The sequence below is a fragment of the Xyrauchen texanus genome, chromosome 5, assembly GCF_025860055.1.
Source record: "Xyrauchen texanus isolate HMW12.3.18 chromosome 5, RBS_HiC_50CHRs, whole genome shotgun sequence".
NCBI lineage: Eukaryota > Metazoa > Chordata > Actinopteri > Cypriniformes > Catostomidae > Xyrauchen > Xyrauchen texanus.
Window position 1 is genome coordinate 53,404,632 of NC_068280.1, and position 21,194 is coordinate 53,425,825.

A 21,194-nucleotide genomic window follows, 5' to 3' on the forward strand; every position below is an offset into this window, starting at 1 on the left:
CCACGTAGATTATTCAGGTAAACACGCCTCACGGATGTGTTCATGTAATCCAGTCATTCCGGGATTCATGTAGTCCCGTAGGTTAGTTCTCATGCTGCCGGTATATTTTGTATTTTACACTGTATATGATATTAACGCTATTAAACAGAAAGAATGTATTAACTCATACCTGGTAAACGCAACGCCGTGGACTGGTTGAACTGGTCAGTAAATGAAGGAAACAATCGCGCTCTTGTGACGCCACATACCGCGAGCACCAGCGCGGCGCGTGCACACTGACGAGAGACCGCCGTTAAACCGGCGAAAAACTCCGTGACAGCTGCCGGTGAGAGACGCGTTTCGTTCCCAGAGCAGGTAACGAGTTTACATGTGCTGATCGGGTCATTTGAGAGCTTCTGGACGCTGCTGTCGGACATCGAGCCGTGTTAACACTAGCCCAGCGCATACTACATGCTACATACTACATACTAACTTTTCTGAAAGTTTGCGGAAGATTTAGAAACATTTGACCACTTCGTGCTTTAATGAGTCACTTAGGTCTTTACTTGTGATTTCGTTCACTCTTTGTTTTTAGTCATGTTGTTTTTAGCTTTCAACGTCTGAAAATAGAACCGCGCAGTGTGATGTGGGAATTGTAGTTTTATTCCGGATAGGAAGGTAAAGACTACGCTTTTACAAAAGGCGTTTATTATCATCATCATCATCATCATCATCATTAGAATTACAAAAGAAAAGTCTTTCAGTTACTCCTTGTGTTCCCTTTCATCATAGGTAACCATAGTAACATAAAATTTAAAGTATTAGCCACTACTTTTAGTTAAAAAAGAAAATGTAGCTTTCCATCAGTAACAATAATTAGTTTTCCACAAAAACCATGGCAACAATCAACAGCATTTATGTCATAATGTTAATTATATTCAAATAATAATGTTAAAATAATTTCGACTCGTTCCTCATTTTCTCAAAAATAAATAAATAAAAAAAGCAAAAATACGTGCTCCAGTGAGACACTTATAATGGAAGTCAATGGGGTCCCATTTTTGGAGGGTTTAAAGGCAGAAAAGTGAAGCGTATAGTTTTATAAAACCACTTACATGAATTATTCTGTAAAATCTTGTGTATTATGTGACTGTAAAGTTGTTAAAATCAAAGTTTTTACTGTCGTTGTACGTCGTCATGGCAACACGGTTGTAATATTGGCTCTATCTTCACACATATGCGGTAAGTGATTTTTATCACAGTAAAATCATGTTAACACACATATTGTTTATGTCTTGTGTCTATACTTTTGAAAGAGTGAGTATTTTAACGTTTACAGATTAAACCCCATTGACTTGCATTGGAAGTGACTCACTGGAACACACACATTTGTTGTAATATTCTTAAGAAAAGGAGGTATGAGTCAATTGATATATATATATATAATACTATACAAAATATTGAATTTTAATATTAAATGTATTCTTAATTCTCATTCTTAATAGTCTACCCCGACTCATTCACACAATATCATTGTTTTGCTTTGTAATTATTAATACCTACCAACTTGATGATATCATCAAGCTCGTTTAAAAATATGACCAGTTCAGTAGTCAGCTGACAATTGCGGAACTGTTAGAAAAAACTACATTTCCCAGAGTCCTCAAGAGCGCCACTGTTTTCTGCGCATGCGCGCACACAGATCCGCTTGCGATGGAGTAGTTGAAGCGGCGCGGGGTAAAGATGGTAGGTGATGAACGTAAACCCTCGTGCACAAGGGGCACTAGCTATTTTTATTGCCCCAGGGGCAGTTTGATGGCTCGAAACAGAGATCCTTTCTGCGCTTGTGTGGTATTGTCACAGCTCAGGTGTTAGGTCAGGTGTTCCGCTCTCGTGCCTCCGAATCAAACCAGGTCTGAACTGTTTTACTGAACTGTTCACCCCTTCATAAAGCTCTGCACATTTACAAAAACTACCATGGTAAAACCATGTTTTCGGTCATGTACTAGTAGTATCATGATATTCTATAGAAGTATTGCCCTGATTGTTTGCGCGTGCTTTATTAGAATACTACAGTATTGTTTGAAGTACCACGTTAATACCTTGGTGAATATTGTAATTATTCAGTAGCATGGTGTGTATCATTCTCTGTACAAAATGCAGTACTATTTGTAAAGGCAATAAGGTGCAATAAGTCTATGCTATATGATCACTTGTCAGTATAATAATAATATTCAGAAATGTAAATGCATATGATTTTTATAAGCTCACCTGCTGCTAACAGGTGTCATGAGTCCTGACACTTTTCAATATATGTTTAATGTCACACAGTCCTACAAAAATCTACCAGGTAACCATAGTTTGTGCCAAAATATCATGGTTATTATTACAATAGTCAAAGTTACTATACCACCTCATGAGAAACTATATTATTGTGTTACGGTTATACATGTATCCATTCAGCAGATGCGTATATCCAAAGTGTCTGGCACATGGGGTAAAGCACAAGCAATGAGTGTGTTTACATGCACACCGCCAAAAATCAGCTTATTAAAAAAAACAGACAATGCAAGAAAACCACTGATTTACATGAGATTTGAAATGAGCCAAAAAGTCCTACAAGACAGTGACATATTTTGAAAGAGAGTGCTCCGCTAGGTAGGTGAATATGCTGTCTAGGTAGGTAGCTCACTAGGTTTTGAGACGCAGCCTGTGTGTGTGTCTCATGCATTGCTCATGTTGTTCTCTCCAGCATAAACTGAAGTCGTCTCAGAAGGATAAGGTTCGTCAGTTCATGTCCTTCACACAGTCTGCGGAGAGAATCGCTGTCTACTGTCTGACTCACCATGACTGGAAACTAGAGCTGGCCACTGATAACTTCTTCCAGAACCCTGATCTGTACTACAGAGAATCCATGAAAACCTCAGTAGACCGCAAGAAGCTGGAACAGCTGTATAACCGATATAAAGGTGAGCCGTTGTTAGCACGCGGAGAGCGCAGGTGAACAGTCAGGAGTGTTTTTATGTGCTGCTCTCTGCCCGCAGATCCTCATGATGAGAATAAGATCGGTATTGATGGAATCCAGCAGTTCTGTGATGACCTCTTGCTTGACCCCGCCAGTATGAGTATACTAGTAGTAGCGTGGAAGTTCAGAGCGGCTACACAGTGTGAATTCAGCCGGAAAGAGTTCCTGGACGGCATGTCTGAGCTGGGGTGAGATGTGACATTTACTTTTAACAATTGAATCACTCAATAGCCGACAACTCGTGCGGTCATGTGAACACATTCAACTTTAATTTATCATTACAACCAGGGGCGAAAATTTCATCAAAATGTTGGGGGGGACAATAAACATAACAATTCTCAAGAGCAATTTTTGAAGGGGACACCAAGGGTTTTTTTTGTTGTTGCCCCGTTTGCATTTGTATTATTTTATGTCTTAAACAATTATTTTAAGAATATATCATTATATTATTTACAATACACATATTTTAATGAGATTGTAGGGGGGGAACAACCCTCAGATAGGGGGTCCTGACCCCCAATCCCCCCGACCCCCCGCGATTTCTGCCTATGATTACAACTAATAACTAATGTACTACTGTTGTTATTGTTTCTCCTGAGCGCATTATGCTTATAGTTACAGTAAGAGTACGCTCCTGTATTGAGAATTACTAACAGACTTGAAAGAAATGCACTTTTGTGGGTGAAATGTGACCTGGACATGTTGTTTAGAGATTCACCCTTTTGCTCAAGGTGACTTTGTCTAATGATTACAGCAGAAAGCCCAAGATGTTACTGAAACTCACTTTGTGAAATGTGTCATTTTACCCTAACCCTCATATATTATATTACTGTGTCGTATTTAAAGTTCTGTTTTGCTGTGTTTTTCTCTCTAGTTGTGACAGTCCAGAGAAACTGAAGTTAATTTTGCCCAGATTAGAACAAGAGCTGATTGATTCTGGAAAGTTCAGAGACTTCTATCAGTTCACTTTCAGCTTTGCCAAGAACCCTGGTCAGAAGGGTTTAGGTGAGTGCTATACATTCATGGAAAATATCACAGTAAGGTTTAAAGAGCCTGAATGCACATTTTCATGACTAACTAGAGATGTCATAATCTTCTGTATCATTTCGTTAATCTTCCGTTAGTAATCAAACAAATATAAAGACTCAAATGCTGGGCTGAGATAGTGAAAGAATCCTTAATAATAACTAAACTGGAAAAATTGAAAAAAGGAAGTGAAAAAAGGTGCTGTAAGCGATTTTAGCCATTCTAGAATATCCCCAAACTGAGCCGTTGGATTAGCCACGCCCCCTTTTTCCAAAACCCCGCCCTCCAAAGGTACCAAATGATTTTTACTGAGACCAACATGGGAAGAAACGGTTGTCAAAAACGAAAGCAGCACAATAGCGCCCTCAGCTGACAGCTGGTATGAACAACATGGCATAAATATGGCATTAAGCCTCAATAATTCACCGCAACTTCAATACTAGGAGAACGCGCAAAATGATTGACAGCCAGAAAGCATCATTATTGTTTACAGAGTCTAAAGCGGTCACAGAGACCGGTGAGATATCTCAGGACACTTGTTTTGCTGATATCTTTCAAGGAGTAGTAAGATCTTTTGCGTACATTTCCATGAAAAAAATTATCACTTGAAAGTACCTAGCGACAGGGAAACACAAACCGTCTGAACTGGAAACGGAATACCTAGAGTCAGGCAAGATCCCAAGGCAAACCAGCAATGAATCAGGAACAAGCCAAGTCGTAAGAGAGAACAGATGGGACAATAGCACTAATCAGGGCGGGCAAGGAGCACACATGGCGGCAACAACAAAGCTGCATCCCAATATCCATACTTCCCTACTGTATATTATGTCAATGGAGTATTGTGTTATATTAGAATCCTCAGTATTCATAAAACAGTAAGCGAGAAATAACCCGGATTACCCTACTATTTCCGGTGAGATTCTGAAGTGCTATTCGACTGATTATGACACATTTCACTCACTTTACAAATAAAAATGACTTGACTTTTGGCGCCCCCTGGTGGACATTTCACTGGGACACTGCAGCCAAACGTGTAATGAAACGCATCATATTGGTTTGCAAAAATGTTGCCATTGTCACGTCAATTTCATGAGATCAGGCTGTCAAATACAATGCATACGGCCGCAATGTAGGATGCTACAATTGTTCTGTTGTTAGGGAAACATGGGCATGATTATTCTGTTTACATCTCCATTACTGCTGAAGCACATTGTCACATAACTTCCTGTAACTCTGTCTCTCTCCGTCAGATCTAGAGATGGCTGTGGCTTATTGGAATCTCATTCTGACCGGCCGCTTTAAGTTTCTTGAGCTCTGGAACACTTTCCTGCGGGTAAGTTAATTCAGTAACTAACTGGACCAATCATAGCAGGATTTGGTGAAATTCACAATTTCCAATTCATGAGATTAGGGGTAGGGTTAGGATTTGGCAACACCCCCAACAGGGTGTTGAATCAGAGTTTTCATACTGCCCGCTATTTACAGTAGCACCGTTTTTTATTCTTATACTTAACACTTGATGAATTGACCGCCTGTACGCTAATCTTCAACATGTTTTACGCTAAACAACTTTTTATTACGCAAAAAAACTAAACAAATTGTGATGGGTAGGTGTCAGTTTACAGCAGATGGCATCCACACACTGACTTACTGTCGTAACACTCTGAACACAGTTAAATGACGTCACAGACAATATATATCCAGGTGGACCGTTGGTTCAAAGACAAAGAGTTTGTCTAGCATTGTGTTCACATACTGATTTTCTTACCAGTTGTAAGAGAACTCTTAACCCTTTAAGTTTGAATGGGCTGGCCTGGACCACCAGCGGCCCGTGAGAATATTTTTTTACCAAAATAGGTGTTGTTTGAAAGTTTAGAAGCTCTATTTTCTGATGCATGTGACATTATGACCAAACATTAACAAGCGCTTTGAAATCTGCAGACAAATCAGAAATGTTGCGTTTTGATCATTTATTAATAATTTTGCACTGCACATATTATTGTAATCAATAAACTGATCAAATAGTCATGTGTCATATGTCGTTGGAAAGCTTGACAGAAAAAATATAGCAAGTAATAGCTAAGTATGCATTTGACATATGTTACACATATACAGGTGTTGCTTATATGCAGCGTTTTCGCTTTTAACTTTATGAAATATAAACGGAACATAAAATCTCACATATGATTATTTAGAGTCTGTGATTATCTTTCAAACGAGTCCACACACAAGATAATCAGATGTATAGATCATTAGATAATCCACATGAAGCACAATGTTACATATGACCACCAGGAGATGGCGCCAAATACACGACACAGACTCAATGATGACTCAAATGACACAGAATGAAACTCATTCTGTGAAATCTCATGAGTAAAATCATGTGTGCATGCTATGCAAACCTTTAGTCATTGTTGTGTTTGCATGTGTAATTAGTTCTTATGTACAATTATTATCTTTTATTAGTTTGGAGATGTTTTTGGACACTATGATACATTATATTTGTAATGTTGGAACTTTTGATTGATTTGTCGGGTATGCCACTGAAACAGGAAATCTTTCAAAACACCCCCAGATCTTAAAGGGTTAAATTAAGAAAAGCTTTGCAGTCAGCTGCAGGCCTTAATCTGTATGATGAAGAATAGAATTCAGTGAATTAAATTAGATTCATATGTGTTATCATCACAGGAGCATCACAAAAAATCCATCCCTAAAGACACGTGGAATCTGCTTCTAGACTTTGGGAATATGATTGAAGATGACATGTCAAACTACGACGAGGAGGGTGAGTCTGTTTGCACATTTAACTAGAGGAAATACTCAAAAGATTCCATTCCCAGATGAAAGAATGAATACTGACGGTTTGTGTTTTCACATTGCAGGTGCATGGCCGGTCCTGATCGATGACTTTGTGGAATTTGCACGGCCGATCGTCACGGCAGGAAATCACCAGACTCTATAAGGACTGTTTGCCTCTCGGAGAGGGCGGTGGAGTCCCTCAATGCCAACTTCTTTTAATAAAAAGGCAAAAAAATCGAAAAGAATGTTTAAAATAAACGGAGAGCTTTTAAAACGTGCGAGGGTTTGAACAACACTGTCCCGGAAAAACCCAGAGTGCTTCTTCTGCCATGCCTTTAGAGGGCGACGGTGATGCAGACCTGACCAGGAAACTTGAAAACTATCTAGCCTCAATCTAAAGCGTGTAAACCTCAAAGGAAACTAACATACGTGTCACGACGGACGTGTGTTTTCATGTCAGTCAGTAGCATGTTGAAGCCCATGATGGTCGATATATTATATAGAAGAATAGATTGTGCATGTGTGGTTTATTTTGTTATGTGGTGCAAAAAAAAAGGAACCAGGAAGATTGGCTTTAATTTCTCGGTGTCATATTGATGATTCATATGTCATGGTTGTGTTTTATTTGGAGGTTTAAGCAAACTGTTTGAGTCCATGTGAAGATGCCCTTTAACTGAGGGGTCAAATATGAGGAAATCACTTTGATGTTGAGTTGTGATGTAACATGTAGCGACACACCAGCAGCAGAACCGCAAGAGTTACTGTAACACACATGTATTATATGGACTAACATATTTGCTTTTCCACATTTAAGCTGCATAACTCATCCTTGCTTTTATTGTTTTTACTCTTCGGCAAGTCTCACGACTCACGTGATCCTACAGAATCCAATGAAATAAATGTCAAAGAATCCGAGCAGAGCTGTCGGTTCTGCTAGTATCCGTAATTGTCCCGTTTGAGAACTCAAACCCATCATATTCAGTTTGTTGTCTAGAGATCACATTAGTGTTTGCTGTTACTCCACGTTTCCACCAAGTTCTAAGGTTGTCCGATTGGGTTCGATTATTTCCATTATACACAACCGTGTCCCGTCTCACTGTACCTGTGTGCTGTTCATCACATCGAGGTGTTGTTTTGACTATTAAGTCAAGTACGGTTCAATTCAGCTCATTAAATCAGTATTAATACATGTGTAAATAAAGATTATTTAAGAAAACAACCAAACGTCCACTGTCACATTTCACTCTTTAAAGAAAACATTTGAAGACCCGCTGAAGCGGACATTTAAGTCCAAGTTCATGTTCATGATTCCAGGTCCAATAACGATTCTTTTAATTACTCTCATAATAACAAAACGAGTCATGTTGGGTTTAGTCAGACATGAGAAATGAATTACTCGTGTTATCTGATTCACTTAGAAGAACGGGTTGATAAAAGTAATTCATTCTGTAGGAAGCGCGGCATCTGTTGTGCTGTAGATTCAAAAGAATCGACTCGTAAGAGTCATTCATTCGGGAATCAGACCGCAGTGGTTGTGCTGCTGAAATCTCTGGTGTCACATGTCAGGTTGGAGTCGGGTGGTTGGACGAAGGGTTGATGATGTCAACAGTAAAGGAAGATGGAGCCATTTATTACATTTTGATGGGGAAAAAACATGACAAAGACAAACTTTAGAAAAACATACAACACTGAATTGTCCACAATAAAAATAGAAATCTGTATTAAACAAGTAAACAGCCTCAGTTCTGATTTCATGACTTAAAGACGTACGAGATCAGTGGATCTCCAGTGATGACCTCTTCCCTCTGGGATGGTCTTTTAACACTGGCGGTCATCTGGGACTGTAATATGCCATTCTTTCCCATCTTTGAGGGAGGGGTGATACAAGTGGTCCTCATACAGATGACAGAGCCGCTCTTACCCTGGTGCCATGGGCATTGCCTTTTTAGGAGACATCTGATCGCTGGGCCTGCTGATAACGTCTGGAGTGAGCTCAGAAGAGAAGCCCTCCATTACACCATGTCAAGTAAACAGAGGGCTGGGCTTGTAAATCCAGTGCTGGTATAGCACCAAACATACACAGCTGTTGTGTCTGTGGACTTCAAGCACTTGGAGAAGGTCACGTCAACGTCGGACCGCTTCAGGAGCTTCATTCAAGGTCTGAGGGTCTTCGGCACCCATCATGGAGAAGTTCCAGGCTGCTATGGTTCTTGGAGGGGTGGGAGATGCTCTGGGGTATCGGAAAGGCCGCTGGGAATCGTGCATCTCAGGGACACAGATCCAGAAGGAACTCGCAGATCTCGGAGGTCTTGGAGCCTTGAAACTAGATGCGGATAACTGGCCCCTGAGTGACGGGGCCTTGATGCACATGACCACTGCTGAAGCGCTTGTCACAGGTAATTAAATATTGTTGAAATATTGAGTTTGGAAGAACTGGATTAAAAAGAACAAGGAAAAGGAGACAAGATCAGCTCAATCGACTGCATTTGTTGATTACCACAAAACAATTAATTTAGTCTCATCCTCTTCTTTAATAAAAGCACTAATGTGTGTTCCAGTGAGACACTTATAATGGAAGTCAATGGGGTTTAATCTGTACACATTAAAATACTGTTTCAAAAGTATAGACACAAGACATAAACAATATGTGTGTTAACATGATTTTACTGTCATTAAATCACTTAATAACCACATCTGTGTGAAGATATAGACAATTATACAACTCTGTTGCCATGACAACGTAACATTGTAAATTTAACCCATTAAGCTCAGATATTTCCAGCAAGAAAAACAACTAATCGTCAAAATATGAATAAATTCAGTCTTGACCATCACACAATCGGTATTGTTTGATAGTTTAGAAGCTCTATTTTCCAGTGCATGTGACATTATGACCAAAACTGAACAAGTGCTTTGAAATCTGCAGATAAATCAGAAATGTAATTTATTAATAATCTTGCACTGCACATATTATTGCAGTCAGTAAAAACATCAAACTGATCAAATATTCATGTGTCATATATTGTTTTAAAGCTCTTAAAGAGTAAAATACAACCAGACTATTTGTTTTACTCACTGATGAAAATATAGCGAGTAACAGCTAAATATATGTCTTTGACAATTATGTTAGTGTTGCTTATATGCCGCGTTTTCACTTATAACATCACAAAATATAAACGGAACATAAAATCTCACATATGATTATTTAGAGTCTGTGATTATCTTTCAATGGAGTCCACACACAAGATAATCAGATGTACAGATCATTAGATAATCCACATGAAGCACAATGTTACATATGACCACCAGGAGATGGCGCCAAATACACGACACAGACTCAATGATGACTCAAATGACACAGAATGAAACTCATTCTGTGAAATCTCATGAGTAAAATCATGTGTGCATGCTATGCAAACCTTTAGTCATTGTTGTGTTTGCATGTGTAATTAGTTCTTATGTACAATTATTATCTTTTATTTGTTTGGAGATGTTTTTGGACACTATGATACATTATATTTGTAATGTTGTAATCAGTTTCTTAGGCTGAGAGTCTCAGTATTTATCAGAATCTATATCATAATTTTTTTCATATCATAAAAGTGTTCTTTACAATGATACAAACACTTAACCCTCCTTGATATTTTTTGGGGGTATGTCACTGAAACAGGAAATCTTTCAAAACACCTTCAGAGCTTAAAGTCATAAACATCGTCACAGCTCAAATAATCCACAAGTTTAACAGAAGAATTAATGTAAGTGCATTTATAAAATTATAATCTTCCCATTTCTGCCTTTAAACCCTCCAAAAATGTACCCCATTGACTTCCATTGTAAGTGTCTCACTGGAACACATTTAAAGAAAAGGAGGAACGAGTGACACAAATGTTACCGATTGAACGTGTCGTGTTGAACCCGGAACATTCCTTTAATGTTTGCACCCAAAAATGATCCACTTCCGTATGCAACTTTATGTTCAGTCACTGACACAATGACACTGTGCCTCAAGTCATGATGGCTCAAATATGGAGTGTGAAATTATAAGTGAAATCTCACCCTCATGTTGTTCAAAACCTGCTTAAACGTATGATTTCTTTGCAGAACAGTAGTCACCATTCACGTTCAGTGATGAGCAATAAAAGTGACTGAAATCGTCCCTAATAATGTCCTGAACACCTCCTCACTCACATATTCTGTATTCTCAAGTGAACGGCATTGCATCAAGTGCCATCCTGACTTTTCCAAACACTTGTCCAAGTATGTTGGGATTATATTTGTTGACATCTATAAACTTGGCAATAAAGTGCATTTGTTAGCTGTAGCTGGTTGAGTTGGTTCTCAGAATAGCTATGAATCCGTACTAAAGCTCTTCTGGCCATGACATCCCTCATTAACTCCCTCTGATATATGTAGTGCTCATAATATAGCACGGATGCTTTCCTTTCACATTTCCCTTTCATCTTCCAAACTGCAGCACCAGAATCCAGCTTTGGGCCAGTCAGTACCGTGTGGTCCATTTGTATTCTTATGCCCTCATGATAATCTCCACGAGTGTCATGAATAACACGAGCTTTAGTGATCCAGTCAGACATCAGTGAGAATCCCAGTCCGTCTGTATCCCATCTCGTCATTTCTGGGCATGTTAAATCGACATTAACTGCAGCTACTTCACTCCTGACCATAAAGCCGCCAGGACCGTCAGGCCTAAAATAGACACGAGTGAATGTGATCCTCAGCGCAAACAATAGTGAGTCCTGCTGCCGGGACAATATGGCCTTCCTCAGCGGATTGTGTTCAAAGCCCTTTACAATCCTCATAAGAGACGTGATGACAGCCACAGGGATCCACTTCTTATCCACATTCCAGCACCATTTGACTGCCAACAAAACCACCACAAATAAACCAAACTACAGCTGATGAGTCACTCCTGTGTGCTCTCAGTACAGACGGGAATCACAAGGAATTTCCATTAATGATTCTTTCAGTGCACTTTCATTACCCGATTTAATTTGACAAGTTTTAACCATAGACTGTAAAAAAAGATGGCCGACGCCCCTTCGCTCTTTTCCATTGGTGAGAACTGAAGCCGCCAGTGTCCTGATATGGCGCTGACATCTTGGGACTTGAGTCTGCGCAGTTGCGATTTCGGGACCAGACCTGCGCAGTAGTGAGCAGGAAGTAAAGCCGCCAAATCAAGGCCCCGCCCTCACTCTCGCTGAATCAATCGCAAGCACACGCCCCTTTTGACTTTTGACTTATGATGGTGTGAAATAATTAATTATAGAAATTTAGATATTAAATTTAAAGCTCCAATCTCCTCAGTCCTCCGAAGATCCCAAAAAAAAAGTCAGTTGGTGCTTCAGTGACTACTTCGCTCAGAGAACCTGTCAATCACAGCTGTCAATCATGATGTCACAGCACCGTTTTTATAGCATCAAATAACTAAAAACAAACTTATTTTGAAAACAAACACTTGAAATGACATCAACGTGATAGAAACGACAGTAAATGACAAAAACTATCTTTGGAAAAAAGATATGTGAAGTGTAATTTAATTGTTTAGTTGGTCTCACGTCCCGTTGAATAACATGGGGAGGCGGGGTTTATGACCTATACTAGGACCAGCCACCGGGGGGCGATCGAGACGTTTTGGCTTCACTTTTGAGGGCTTGTGCGGCACACTTGGTTGGAACAAGCAAATTAATAGAAGGTCTGTGTATCTCAGCGAGTATTGATGCTGACTATCACACCTGGAGTCGTGAGTTTGAATCCAGGGTGTGCTGAGTGACTCCAGTCAGGTCTCCTTAGCAACCAAATTGGCCCGGTTGCTAGGGAGGGTAGAGTCACATGGGGTAACCTCCTCGTGGTCACTATAATGTGGTTCTCGCTCTCGGTGGGGTGTGTGGTGAGTTGAGTGTGGATGCCGCGGAGAATAGTGTGAAGCCTCCATACGTGCTATGTCTCCACAGTAACACGCTCAACAAGTCACATGATAAGATGCGCGGATTGACGTCTCAATCGCCACCACGAGGACTTGGAGCACATTGGGAATTGGGCATTACAGATTGGAGAGAAAATAAATAAATTCATGTCATATTCATTGAGCCAACATTATATAGTTGGATTAGGTCAAATTACAGGTGCTTTAAACGATTTCAGCGAGACTGAGCTGTTGGTTTAGCCATGCCCCCTTTTCCAAAACCCCGCCCTCCAACGATACCAAATGAGTTATATTGAGACCGTCAGGAGCAGTAACGGTTGTCAAAAACAACAAATGCACAATAGCGCCCTCAACTGTCAACTGTTATGAACAACATTTCATAAATATGGCATTGAGCCCCAATAATTCACTGCAGCTACAATAATGTGAGAACGAATAAGATGATTGACAGGCAGAAAGCATCTTATCTGTTTGCTGTTTACAGAGTCTAAAGCGGTCACATAAGAGTCATTCATTCGGGAATCGGACTACACTGTTCACGCCGTGTGTTTCACGCTGTAGATTCAAAAAAGCCGCTTCATAAGAGTCAATCATTCGGGAATCAGACTTCACTGTTCACGCCGTGTGTTTCAAGCTATAGATTCAAAAGAGCCACTTCATAAGAGTCATTCATTAGGGAATCGGACTACACTGTTCACACCGTGTTTCAAGCTATAGATTCAAAAGAGCAGGTTCATAAGAGTCATTCATTTGGGAATCGGACTTCACTGTTCACGCCGTGTGTTTCACACTGTAGATTCAAAAGAGCCACTTCATAAGAGTCATTCATTCGGGAATCGTACTACACTATTCTCGCCATGTGTTTCACGCTGTAGATTCAAAAGAGCCGCTTCATAAGAGTCCTTCATTCGGGAATCGGACTACACTGTTCACACCGTGTGTTTCACACTGTAGATTGAAAAGAGCCGCTTCATAAGAGTCATTCATTCGGGAATCACATTTAAATGTTTACACTGGAAACTCAAAAGAACCTGCTTATTAGAATCATTTGCTCAAGAATCGAACAACACTGGATGAGCTGTATGCTTTTGATTAATTAAAAAGATCCGGCTCATAAGAATCATTCATTTGGGAATCGTACTACACTGTTCACGCCGTGAACTGGAGATTCAAAAGAACCTGCTTATTAGAATCATTTGTTTTGGAATCAGACAACACTGGATGCGCCGTATGTGTCGATACGATAAAGTCCCAGATATAGTACATATATAATCTATACAAATACATATGAAAGAAAAAAGGTATAACAACATTTAGAACAAAATCTGTCCAAAAAGAAGGTGATTTTAAGTTCGTTTCGGTGGTTCCGAACAGCTTGTCTGGGCGAACATTTCGAAAACTTGTGCCCCTCTTCTAATCATTCTTTTGTTTGTATTCTGTCCATTAAAACTCTTTTATACACCTGTGTTTGCAGTAGTATCAGTGTCATCATAAATGACAATAACAGAGTGTAATCGGTGCATGTTATGGACACATGTAGCGTGTCAGCTTCAGAATGTAAACAATACAAATGACACATTATCTACTGCACATATATGACTTTAAATCATCATCCAGTGCTTTTACTGACTCTATGGGAATTCTACTCATGTGATTCATTCTTTGGGAATCAGACTATACTGGTCACATCAAGAGTGTTTTAATACGGTGTTCTGTCCGCATTGGTCATTGGTACTGATTGCACAATGATCGTGTGGAGCCTGCAGGAGTTCACTAGACATAATCATCCGAGTAACATCTCATAATTGTGTTCCCTCCCATCTTCTTCAAAGTCTCCAGTCTGCTACTACATCTAATCCATGTGGCCTTCATCTGTTTTGGCAACTAGAAAGACGAGATGTCTGATGATGGTCCTGTTGAGGTCCCCGAGGAGCACTAATGCCCACAGAATGCCCACAGAATGCCATCCATCCGGCTCACATAAACACTAATCAGACTCTGCCTGACATATGACTACTCGTGTAGAATGCCACACATAGTCAAGCAGCGTGACGGCATGAAAATGTGTGTGTTTAGAAACACACAAGTATGTATTAGTGTGGAGGGAAACCACAACACATTCACTGGCAACCATTAGAACCAGGGGCGTAGACTCCAGGGGGGGTTCCAGGCCAAATCTACGCCCTTGAATAGACCTATTCATAGACATGTTTAAGGTTGTTTAAGACATGTTTAAGGCCCCCCTACTTGTTGACGATATTTGAAAAGTTACTGAAAAACAGTAAGCGGTCAGATAAGACTACTGGCCAAACATCTCGCATTAATATTCATGAGCAAAGCATCTGATGTGATGTCATGTGTGTTGTTCAGATTACTGGTGTCTGGAGGATCTGTACAGGGAACTGGTTCGGCTGTATGTGGAGGTCATGGTGTGTCTGCAGGGTCGAGCTCCAGACCCCAGTACTGTCGAAACATGTGTGAACCTCAAGCCAAACAACTTCCTGTTAGCCTGGCACACACCATTCAATGAGAAAGGTACATTATAAACAGGTCTGAAGACTTATTTTTTTTCTCCTTGGCATTTTCTGCACAGATTTGATTAGAAAACCAGTGTTGAGGAGTAACAAAGTAAAAGTAGTGACGCTTCTAACTTAACTACATGTTTCAGTAGCGTGACGGTAGTTCCGATATTTTCACAACAGTGTCGTTTGTTTTCCAGTAATGAACATTTCCCAGTGAGTAGCGCTGTAGAGTCACAAAACACTTCATTTGAACTCTGATTCATTTTTGTGAGTCGGTTCGTTCGGATGGTTTATGTAAATGAACTAGTTCACATAAATTATTCACTGATTCACTTGAGCCCCACGCTGCCTAAACAGTCCACTCTCTAATGTAGCGCTGGGAAAACTGAATCATTCAACTGAATCGGTTTGTTCGGACAGTTCATATAAATTAACCAGTTTTAATAAACGATTCCCTCGTGTTTGTTTGGATGGTTTATGTAAATGAACAAGTTCACATAAATGATTCACTGATTCACTTGAGCCCCACACAGCCTAAACCATCCTCTCTCTCTCATGTAGCGCTGGGAAAACTGAATCATTTAACTGAATCGGTTCGTTCGGACAGTTCATATAAATGATTGATAAAGTGTTTAGCTATTTGGGGTTTACAGCAGCAGTTATCGGCGCATAAACAAGACGTTTGTATTTGATGTCTTACAGAAATCATATTTCACTTTGTGATTCTTTTGAAAATCTTTTGAACTGTGGCACATTCCTGAGAATGAGAGCTTTCATTTGATATATGAATTGTCCATTTATGTGCAATATGAAGGACTTTTATACATGTTTTCAGCCCTTTAGTTATTTTTTGTAACATAATGCTAAATTGATGGCTATCTCTTTAAAACCCAGATTCTAGGCTTTCAAATGACACCTCATATGCCTGACTTATGTTTACGGAGACTTTAAAGTTTTAAGCGAAATCTTATTTTGTGCTGTTGCGCCCCCTAATGGACCCGCCTTTGTAAGTGTCTCACTGTAACCCAGATTTTTGGATGGGCGAGTTGAAATGAATACAGTACGGGGTTGTGCATGTGTAAAATGGGTTGTGCATGCCGTTTCATGTTGACATTTACTTGTGTATATTGCTTGTTCACCGGAAGGTTCTGGTCACGGAGCGGCGACTAAGGCGATGTGTGTTGGCATGCGTTACTGGCAGCCCGAGCGGCTGGATAATCTAGTCGAAGTGAGCATTGAAACCGGCCGAATGACCCACAATCACCCTATAGGTGCCTCAACGACTCCCTCAAGCAACACATAAAGAGCTTCTACTGTAGCACTCGTATACTAATGAGACTGTATCTTTGTAGGGTTTCTGGGATCTCTATGTACGGCTCTCTTTGCATCATACGCCATTCAGGGTAAGCCAGTGGTGAACTGGGGTCGTGACCTCATGACGGTGATTCCAAAGGCCGAAGAATACTGCAGGAAAACGATCCGACACACGGCAGGTGAACATCACTTCTCTTTGAGATTCTCAAGAGAAAATACAACCCTGATGTTTTCTTTCCTGCTGTCCAGAATATCATGAGACGTGGTTTTACTTTGAAGCAAAGTGGCAGTTTTATCTTGAAGAGAGAGGAATAGAGGAGCCCGAGAAGAACAAACCTGTATTTCCTGATCACTATGATGCTGAAGAGACCGATAAGGTGAAACACACACACACACACACACACACACATCAGGAACTCTTTTGGCTTGGTCCAGTAAGCAACCACTTAGAACCGGAGTGAAACACTTTGGAATGTTCTCTCCGTGTTTTCTCGTTAGGTGTACAAGCGCTGGAGTTCAGAGGGCTGTCCGGGGCGCAGAGGTCACGACGCACCCATGATCGCGTATGACGCTCTGCTCGCGGCGGGATCAAACTGGGAGGAGTTGTGCAAACGGGCCATGTTGCACGGAGGTGAGGAACCGTTCATGTGCAACAAGTTCCCCATAATAAGATGATGAGTCACGCTAATTTTCCACGTGAATGATTTGATGTCTTATTTTGTTATTTTAAGTAACATGAACGCAGAAGTGATGTTTATCGCTGAAAAGTTCAGATTCTAATCTTTCCGATGACACCTCATATGCTTGACTTATATATACGTACACTTTAACATTTTACGATATAGCGCCCCCTTTGGATCAGCAGGCAGATCCATAGAGTTTAGAGTTAACAGGTCTCTATATGAGCAGTGTATGTATAATATATATGTATATACTGTATATCTATAAGAGATGTGCTGATGTTTTAGGTGAGGGTAGTGCGACAGGTCTGATCGCCGGCTGTCTGTATGGGCTGCTCTATGGTCTCAATCAGGTCCCTGCTGGACTCTATCAGGATCTGGACAAACGAGAGAAACTGGAAGATCTTGGAGCCAAACTGTTCAGAGCCGCAGCTGCAGAGAAGTAATGCACCGGCACTGGCATTGGCACTGGCACTGGCACTGGCATTGGCACTGGCACTGGCACTGGCACGTCTCCACATGCTGCTGCAGCAGAACATTCATAGACTGATCAGCACTACTTTACTTTATCTAGTTTCCTCTGGCACTTCATCTGTGTATTAACACACTGAGAGTTAATCCCACATTTATTAAAGGTTTGCATCGCAGCTGATCTTAAAGTCAACATCAAATCAAACTATATACTTTCTTAATGCACGTTCCTTTAATCGTACAAAGATCCAAATAAATGCATTTTCAAATATTCAATAAAACCATTTTCCTCGATGAATATCCTGTTTCAGTCAGAAATGCATCAGGAGTACAGATAGGTTGTGCATGTTTCATGTTGACTTTAAATGGCTGAAAGGATTATGAGTAGAATACATGTGAATAAATGACAAAACTGTGATTGTCTGGTGAACCAGAAGGACTTGTGAGCATTCAATACAGCCATTAAATGTTGAGTTATCAGCATATCTCAGGTGTCTGAATGACTTTACACATGACTTACACGAGAGGGCACTAAACTCTTCATTGTGCCGCATTGAGGCTTTGAGTTCTGCATACTCATAGGGCTGAGTATTCATACTGATTTCCAGATCTGATGCAACTCGATTCCGATTTACAAACTCTCAATTCAATTTCATTCCAGTTCATATTCATTAAAAAGGTCCATTTTGAAAAATAAATGAGTTCTCAGTTAATGCTATTAATTATACAGCGAACTAGATACATCAGGAAAATATTAACTTAACAAATGTTATTGTATCATCACTAGATTTTCATAATTTTGGTCACATATTAGCTTTTTAATATTGTTTATGATGTGTGCAGGAGTGTTGATTATTCATGAGATGTTAATCATAAATGATCATAATTAATTCAGATTGAAAGTAACGTCCAGCATCATCCAATCACTGTCAATCATGTTCAAATAAAACATTATAAATGTTGAATCTATGAACTGATGATCATTGAGTGTCCAAACATCATCTGCAGCCTGAAACTGAACTTATGATCAGATTTTAGGAGTGAACGCACTTAACTGCACAGAGAGCTATAGGATGCTCCCTTGCTCCCTATTTAGTGCATGACTTTACCCCCAGTGTGCTGTCTGTCTGCACTGGTCTCAGAACAGTTATAGGAGAGCTATAGGATGCTCCCTTGCTCCCTATTTAGTGCATGACTTAACCTCCAGTGTGCTGTCTGTCTGCACTGGTCTCAGAACAGTTAAAGGAGAGATATAGGATGCTCCCTTGCTCCCTATTTAGTGCATGACTTAACCTCCAGTGTGCTGTCTGTCTGCACTGGTCTCAGAACAGTTATAGAGAGCTATAGGATGCTCCCTTGCTCCCTATTTAGTGCATGACTTAACCTCCAGTGTGCTGTCTGTCTGCACTGGTCTCAGAACAGTTATAGGAGAGATATAGGATGCTCCCTTGCTCCCTATTTAGTGCATGACTTAACCTCCAGTGTGCTGTCTGTCTGCACTGGTCTCAGAACAGTTAAAGGAGAGATATAGGATGCTCCCTTGCTCCCTATTTAGTGCATGACTTAACCTCCAGTGTGCTGTCTGTCTGCACTGGTCTCAGAACAGTTATAGGAGAGATATAGGATGCTCCCTTGCTCCCTATTTAGTGCATGACTTAACCTCCAGTGTGCTGTCTGTCTGCACTGATCTCAGAACAGTTATAGGAGAGATATAGGATGCTCCCTTGCTCCCTATTTAGTGCATGACTTAACCTCCAGTGTGCTGTCTGTCTGCACTGATCTCAGAACAGTTATAGGAGAGATATAGGATGCTCCCTTGCTCCCTATTTAGAGCATGACTTAACCTCCAGTGTGCTGTCTGTCTGCACTGGTCTCAGAACAGTTATAGGAGAACTATAGGATGCTCCTTTGCTCCCTATTTAGTGCATGACTTAACCTCCAGTGTGCTGTCTGTCTGCACTGATCTCAGAACAGTTATAGGAGAGATATAGGATGCTCCTTTGCTCCCTATTTAGTGCATGACTTAACCTCCAGTGTGCTGTCTGTCTGCACTGATCTCAGAACAGTTATAGGAGAGATATAGGATGCTCCCTTGCTCCCTATTTAGTGCATGACTTAACCTCCAGTGTGCTGTCTGTCTGCACTGGTCTCAGAACAGTTTGAAATGTGAAATTAGCATATGTGAGTGTTTTACTCATTGTAGAGGGTTGCGCATAGAGTTAATATCAATCTTGGGATTTAATAATTGAGATCGGTCAAATGAAGACTGCAAATCAACGTAAAATCCATATTTTTACCCAGCCCTATAAATTGACATTAATATAATTACAAATAAATATATTTATCATGCTTGTTAGCATCAGACCAGCTTAAAATGCTGAAAAACCCATTTATCTCAACTCAAACTTTATTTATAAAGCACTTTCAAAACCACAACAGTAGACCAAAGTGCTGTACAATTACATAGTTACCACAATAAATCACATTAACCAGTATTTATGTTAACACTTATGTAAAGAGTTAGTTAGTTGTATTATTTATGCATGTTTAGCCTATATGCTCGGAGGTTAAAGGTTAATTTAGACTAATTTAGACCAATGTTGTAATGCCCAATTCCAATGCGCTCCAAGTCCTTGTGGTGGTGTAGTGACTCGCCTCAATCCGGGTGTCGGAGGACGAATCTCAGTTGCCTCCGCGTCTGAGACCGTCAATCCGCGCATCTAATCACATGACTTATTGAGCGCGTTACCGTGGAGACGTAGCGGTATCTATGGTGTGGAGGTTTCACGCTATTCTCCACGGCTTCCCAGACTCCAGGTCTCTATAATGTGGTTCTCACGCTCGGTGGGGTGTGTGGTGAGTTGTGTGTGGATGCCGCTGAGAATAGCGTGAAGCCTCCACACGCGTTACGTCTCCACGGTAACATGGTAACGCACTCAACAAGTCACATGATAAGATGCGCGGATTGACAGTCTCAGACGCGGAGGCAACTGGGATTCATCCTCCACCACCCGGATTGAGGCGAGTCACTACGCCACCATGAGGACTTGGAGCGCATTGGGAATTGGGCGTTACAGATTGGGGAGAAAAAATAAAAGAAAACTGTTAATAATAGAAACACCTCGTTAATGATTCAGAACATCCGCTGCCTGATCTACATCTAAATCTCTCTCAATACAATTTAAACACTTGCACAACTTGACAAACACCGCAGTGATCATTTCTTACAACAAAATAACATCCTTTTGCCTTGTTAATTGAAAAAATAAAGTACTTGTAATCTGTTAATGATGGTGTTGTACACAGAAAGACCTTTTATTCCACAGAGATCAAGATGTGAATATCAGGAACATCAGCTCAAATGTGAACATCAACAGAACGTTGAAACAGCTCATCTTGGATCGCTCGACGTATCCAGTCCTCCGGAATATTCT

General features: G+C 40.4%; 3 protein-coding genes across 6 annotated transcripts in view; 2 read left to right on the plus strand and 1 right to left on the minus strand.

Annotated features, from left to right (window-relative positions):
* tmco3 (transmembrane and coiled-coil domains 3) overlaps positions 1 to 298 on the minus strand; it is a 17,389-nt gene extending 17,091 nt beyond the window's left edge. Inside the window, exon 1 of one of the 2 annotated variants that reach the window (XM_052126432.1) lies at positions 170 to 298. The gene's annotated coding sequence lies outside the window, so the exon portion shown is untranslated. Of the gene's footprint in view, positions 66 to 169 lie in introns of those variants that run through there. The other variant, XM_052126433.1, reaches the window with a different exon arrangement.
* Positions 218 to 8,562, plus strand: dcun1d2b (DCN1, defective in cullin neddylation 1, domain containing 2b). 3 transcript variants are annotated; one of them, XM_052126487.1, is made up of 7 exons: positions 218 to 354; positions 2,732 to 2,948; positions 3,024 to 3,192; positions 3,879 to 4,009; positions 5,281 to 5,363; positions 6,722 to 6,818; positions 6,916 to 8,560. In XM_052126487.1, exons 2-7 carry the CDS (start codon positions 2,774 to 2,776, stop codon positions 6,993 to 6,995), a joined length of 735 nt encoding a protein of 244 aa, XP_051982447.1. In that variant the 5' UTR covers positions 218 to 354; positions 2,732 to 2,773; the 3' UTR covers positions 6,996 to 8,560. The 3 variants fall into 3 exon arrangements, with proteins under 3 accessions (XP_051982447.1, XP_051982448.1, XP_051982446.1); XM_052126488.1 differs by having other exon boundaries at positions 223 to 325; positions 6,916 to 8,562; XM_052126486.1 differs by lacking the exon at positions 218 to 354 and adding an exon at positions 1,671 to 1,725 and having other exon boundaries at positions 6,916 to 8,562.
* Positions 8,563 to 8,859: 297 nt separating this feature from the next.
* Positions 8,860 to 18,711, plus strand: adprhl1 (ADP-ribosylhydrolase like 1). The gene is made up of 7 exons (XM_052126480.1): positions 8,860 to 9,228; positions 15,144 to 15,308; positions 16,441 to 16,566; positions 16,648 to 16,788; positions 16,859 to 16,986; positions 17,108 to 17,240; positions 17,578 to 18,711. The coding sequence occupies exons 1-7, from the start codon at positions 9,015 to 9,017 to the stop codon at positions 17,733 to 17,735; spliced, it is 1,065 nt and encodes a 354-aa protein (XP_051982440.1). The 5' UTR covers positions 8,860 to 9,014; the 3' UTR covers positions 17,736 to 18,711.
* The last annotated feature ends 2,483 nt before the right edge of the window (positions 18,712 to 21,194 follow it).